We start from the raw sequence: 6,000 nt of genomic DNA, 5'->3' as shown, positions 1-6,000 counted from the left end.
CCGACCAATCAAAATGGGCATTCACTGGTAAAACCCCTGTATTACTGAAGCGTATGCACTGACTGGTGTCTGGTAGCGCCCCCTACAGTAGAGGGAGGTATTACATGTTCTGTACACTTTACCTGTACCAGGGTTAGCTGCTCCTTTGGACACCAGGTGAGGCCGATTCCATTACTTTTTTACTTACAGGACCCTGAAGAAGCTCCTGTCCTCTACATAGACCAGTGTTTCCCAAGCAGGGTGGCCCCAGCTGTTGCAAAACTACAACTCCCAGCCTGCCCGGACAGCCTTTGGCTGTCCGGGCATGCTGGGAGTTGTAGTGTTGCAACAGCTGGAGGCTCCCTACTTGGGAAACACTGACATAGACAGTGATTTACAGCTCCCAGCAGATCATTCCTACTTTTATATGTAAGGACTTGCTTTACCTATATTAGTTATCTACTTATTTTTCTTGAATTCTCACTTTTTTCCTATTTTTGGATGACATTTTGGTGCCTTTAGAACCAATTACCAGGTTTCCATAGAGTTCTGGTCTCAACATACAATGGTTTCAACATACAATGGTCGTCCCAGAACCAATTAATATTGTAACTTGAGGGACCACTGTAGAAGAAAATGAGTGTCATTGTTGACTGATTGCTGGGCCTTTTACACAGGGATATTACTGGTCAAACAGGCTTTACGAATCCCCTTAAAGGGGTACTCCCGTGCCCCAGCCATCTGTACATCCGGTTCATAAGGCTTGGAGCAGTGGCCGCGGTGTCACGGCCCTGCCCCCTCCATTGATGTCTATGGGAGGGGGCGTCACGCCCTCTCCCATCGACATCAATGGAGGGGGCATGGTGCGATGTCACAAGGGGGCGGGGCCGTGACGTTGCGACCGCTGCTCCAAGCCTTCTGAACCAGATGTTCCGAAGGCTGGGGCACGGGAGTACCCCTTTAAACTGCATCTAGGAACCAGTCCGTTCCCTAAAAAAAGAGCCCATCTTGTAGAAAGGTGCTTGTTTAAGGAGCCTTTAGGAGGCTTGACTTTCATGCAGACAGGGCTGCCCTTGACTTTCATCAGCTGCACATCCCCTATTTAGTCAGAGAAGCCAGCAGTAATGTGATGAGCTGATTGCCTGTTCTATTAAGGCTTTGTTCACACAGGGAATCAAATTAGTGGCACCGCCACTAATTACTATTGTAATGTCACCACTATTTTCCAAAACTGAAGTAAATATTTAGCAATTTTACAGCAATTTCGAACATATTGGTAAATTAAACACCCTGCGTGAACACAACCAAAACAGGGTGATATTGCGATGTTGGGCCTATAATTGCCCTGTGTAATAGGACCCTAAGCCCTCTCTGTCTATATCCTGCTCTGTATGGACTAGTGGCAAGAACCCCCAAAAATACAGTACGTCTATATATGGGTGACTTTTTTCTTATGGTGAAGCCATAGTTTTCTTCCATTTGGAGGAGTGTGAATCTTCATACTTTTTGTTTCACGGAGCACTGCCTGAAAAATAAGTCTCCATAACAATGATCTCTTCAAAAGGAGTCAGTACCCCAACTAATAGATGCATAACGGCCGGGAATCGAAATTCTATAGAAAATTAGTATGAGTATGTTCATTGTGTACAACAATAAGTAAAGTTTTATATTACAAATAATTTTTTATGGCGCTTGGAATGATTGTACTTTAATATTAGGAATGATCTAATTCTACAATGATTCATACATATACATTAGTCAACTATTTTCCTAATAAAAAAGTACCCGGCGCAGTAATCTCTACACACATTACTGAATACACGGATTCTGCAATGTTACACGATACAGGGAGGACGTGACACGGTATTTTCGATATTTTTATTATTACTGAAAAATGAAACACAAACAAAATGTAGAAAATGACAGTCCATTTTACAATAAAATTATCGTCTAGGCATACATATAAAATGCAGTATCTTCAGATTTCTTTCACAGACGTCATTTAACAAAGAATCTTGGTTGTCTGTAACAAATTCACCAGTAATGTTTTCAGCCACTCAGTTACAGTAATACACGGTTAAAATAGATTAGGTTTCTGCCATTTTTCATTAAAACCACTGCTACGTCTGTATGGAGGGAGAGGGCCGCCGCAGCAACTGAATGCGGTCCACATGATGAAGTGAACAAATGCTCTTGGAGTCCAGGTGAACTAAAACCTTCATGTTCGCAGGACAACCATTGTTATAAGACCTGTCAAAAAACGGAGACAACCCAGGAGTCAATATTGTTTGAGTTCTTGTCGCTACATACGTCACAATAATGCAGGTTTACCTGCGGTGAAGGATGTTCGGTTATATTTGTGCCAAATACCGTATTTTTCGCCGTATAAGACGCACTTTTTCTTCCCCAAAACTGGGAGGAAAAAGTCGGTGCGTCTTATACGGCGAATACACCCCTATCGTGGCGGTCCCTGCGGCCATCAACGGCCGGGACCCGCGGCTAATACAGGACATCACCGATCGCGGTGATGCCCTGTATTAACCCTTCAGACGCGGCGATCAAAGCTGACCGCCGCGTCTGAAGGGAAAGTGACACTAACCAAGCTGTTCAGTCGGGCTGTTCGGGACCGCACAGCCCGACTGAATAGCCAGGTTAGTGCTTAAAGGACACTGGGGGGGACCTTACCTGCCTCCTCGGTGTCTTCTCCGTTCAGGGATCCCCTGTATGGCCGGCGCTCTCTTTCCTGGTCATCACGTCGTCACGTACGTGCGTCGGCGTGCGTAACGACGTGATGGCGGAGACGGAGAGCGAGGATACACGGCCGGCAGCAGAGATGTTCCGGAGCGACGGGGACACGGCGACAGAGATGGAGCGACATCCAGGGCAGCGGTGATGGTCCGGAGCGGCGGGGACACGTGAGTATTACCTCCTATGCAGTGGTCTTCAACCTGCGGACCTCCAGATGTTGCAAAACTACAACTCCCAGCATGCCCGGACAGCCGTTGGCTGTCCGGGCATGCTGGGAGTTGTAGTTTTGCAACATCTGGAGGTCCGCAGGTTGAAGACCACTATTGGGTTCAAAATCTTTATTATTTTAGATTTTGCCCCTAAAAATTGGGTGCGTCTTATACGCCGGTGCGTCCTATAGGACGAAAAATACGGTATATGTTTTGATATATTTTATAACATTTTAAGATACAGTATATCTTTATAGAATTAAAGGGGTATTCTAATTTATTTAAAAACTAAACTGCAACATACTCACCTTGCTCAGTCCAGTGCCGGAACTATGTTCCGCCCCGATGCCTGTCTTTACTTACCCTAATGAAGCCGTCTTCCTACTCTGCTGATGATGTTCCGAATCAACTGCAGCCAATCACTAAGGCTGTACAATCTCTTGCATCTATTGGATCTGTTTACACACAGTATTTTGGACCATTTTTCAAGCCATAAAGCGACCACTTTACAGCTCTAAAAAATACATTTTTTTTAAATATTGGGTTCTAATAAAAATCAATGGAAAAACAGCTGGTAATTCTGTTATCAGACTTTTACGTTCTTCACATATATGTTTTTGGCTGTTTTCAGACAGTTTGCAAACTGCATAGTAGCATTTGTTGTAGAAACAAAAAAACTGAAATAAAATTTAAAAAATGCTGTTTTTTTTAATGCAAAAAATAGCTAAACATTCCAGCTATTCTTTTCTGTTACCTGTGCCATTTTGAGCCTTTTCTCTATTTTTTTAATGTTATTTTCGGATGTTTTTCATGTGTTTTTTTTTTGCAAACCAAATACATTCTTTAGGACGAAAATGACCCCAAAAATGTGCACAAAAAGGTATGTTCTTTAACCCCTTAATGACCAAGCCCATTTTCACCCTAAGGACCAGGCCAATTTTATTTTTGCGTTTTTGTTTTTTCCTCCTCGCCTTCTAAAATCCATAACTCTTTTATATTTCCATCTACAGACCCATATAAGGGCTTGTTTTTTGCGTGACCAATTGTACTTTGTAATGAAACCTCTCATTTTACCATAAAATGTACGGTGAAGCCCAAAAAAAAATTTTTTAGGGAGGAAATTTAAATGAAAACCAAAATTTAGCATATTTTGGAGGATTTTGTTTTCACACTGTACACTTTATGGTAAAAATGACGTGTGTTCTTTATTCTGTGGGTCAATACAATTAAAATGATACCCATGACTAAATACTTTATATTTTTGTACTGCTTAAAAAAAATCAAAAACTTTTTGTACTTTTTGTAATCTAAAATCGCCCTATTTTGATCACCGATAACTTTTTAATTTTTCCGTATATAGGGCGGTATGAGGGCTCATTTTTTGCGCTGTCATCTGTACTTTTTTTAGATACCACATTTGCATATATAAAACTTTTAGATCATTTTTTATAAAAATTTTTTTTTATAAAATGTGACAAAAAAGTAGCATTTTTTGACTTTTAAAATTTTTTACGTTTACACCATTCACCGTACGGGATCATTAACATTATATATTGATAGTTCGGACATTTGCGTACGCCGTGATACCAAATATGTATATAAAAAAAATGTATACGCTTTTTGGGAGTAAAATGGGAAAAACGGACAATTTTCATTTTTATTGGGTGAGGGGATTTTTCACTTTTTTTTACTTTTTATTTTAAAATTTTTCAACTTTTTTTTTTTACACTTTTTATGTCCCCATAGGGGACTATCTATAGCAATCCTTTGATTGCTAATACTGTGCAGTGCTATTCATAGGACACAGCACTGATCAGTGTTATCGGTGATCTTCGGCTCTGGTCTGCTCGATCGCAGACCAGAGCAGAAGACCCCGGGAGACGACCAGAGCTAGGTAAGGGGACCTCTGGCTGTCATGCTGGACGATCGGATCCCCGCGGCATTGCTGCGGGCGATCCGATCATCCAATCAAAGTGCCGCAATGGCGCAGATGCCTTGATCTGTATTGATCACGGCATCGGAGGGGTTAATGGCGGACATCCGCGCGATCGCGGATGTCGGCCATTACGGGCGGGTCCCCGGGTGCTGCTAGCAGCCGGAACCTGCCGTGTATGACGCAAGCACCCTTCCGATGCTCGCAGTCATACACAGGACGTAAATGTACGCCCTGGTGCGGGAAGTCCCGCCAAACCAGGACGTACATTTACGTCCGTGGTCGTTAAGGGGTTAAGCTGAAAACATACAAAAAGAGACATTGCAGTTAATTTATGATTTATGGCCCTAAAAATACAGCCATAAAATGTTACTGAATGTGAATTACCAGCCATTTTGTATTGAGCTCAACAGAAAAATAATTGTTTAAACAAAATATTCCAATATACAGAGATCCCTCAACTTACAATGGCCTCAACATACAATAGTTTCAACATACAATGGTCTTTTCTGGACCAGTGTAACTTGAAACCAGACTCAACATACAATGCTATGGAATCTGCGAAACGTGTCAATGGCTGGAAGAACCGACCAATCAGAATGGACATTCACTGGTAAAACCCCGTATTCCTAAAGTGTATGCACTAAGGTGTCTGGTAGCGCCCCCTACATTACAGGGGGTGTTACATGTTCTGTACTCTTTATCTGTGCCAGAGTTAGCTGCTCCTTTGGACACCAGGTGAGGGCGGCTCCATTTTACTATTTTTAGGACATTGTGTGTTCTGTACAGGACCCCAAAGAAGCTTCTGTCCTCTACATAGACCAGGGTTTCCCAAAGAGGGTGCCTCCAGCTGTTGCAAAACTACAACAAGTTGTAGTTTTGCAACAGCTGGAGGCACCCTCTTTGGGAAACACTGAAATAGACATTGATTTACAGCTCACAGCAGATCTTTCTTACTTTTATATGTAAGTATTTGCTTTATCTATATTAGTTATCTACTTATTTTTGTTTAATATTCACTTTTTCCTATTTTTGGATGACATTTTGGGGCTTCAGAACCAATTACCAGGTTTCCATAGAGTTCTGGTCTCAACATACAATGGTTTCAACATACAATGGTCATCCTGGAAC

At 42.1% G+C, this 6,000-nt stretch overlaps 1 protein-coding gene across 4 annotated transcripts in view; it reads right to left on the bottom strand.

Annotated features, from left to right (window-relative positions):
- Positions 1-1,844: 1,844 nt before the first annotated feature.
- Positions 1,845-6,000, bottom strand: part of MOSPD1 (motile sperm domain containing 1) — a 77,637-nt gene continuing 73,481 nt past the window's right edge. For all 4 annotated transcript variants that reach the window (XM_056538428.1, XM_056538431.1, XM_056538427.1 and 1 more), the window contains one exon: positions 1,845-2,229. In XM_056538428.1, the coding sequence (XP_056394403.1) occupies positions 2,198-2,229 (32 nt within the window). In that variant the 3' untranslated portion in view covers positions 1,845-2,197. The remainder of the gene's footprint in view (positions 2,230-6,000) is intronic.

Source organism: Hyla sarda, chromosome 9, assembly GCF_029499605.1.
Source record: "Hyla sarda isolate aHylSar1 chromosome 9, aHylSar1.hap1, whole genome shotgun sequence".
Classification (NCBI taxonomy): domain Eukaryota; kingdom Metazoa; phylum Chordata; class Amphibia; order Anura; family Hylidae; genus Hyla; species Hyla sarda.
Note: the sequence above shows the minus strand (reverse complement) of the source record. Positions and strands in the feature narration are given on the sequence as shown.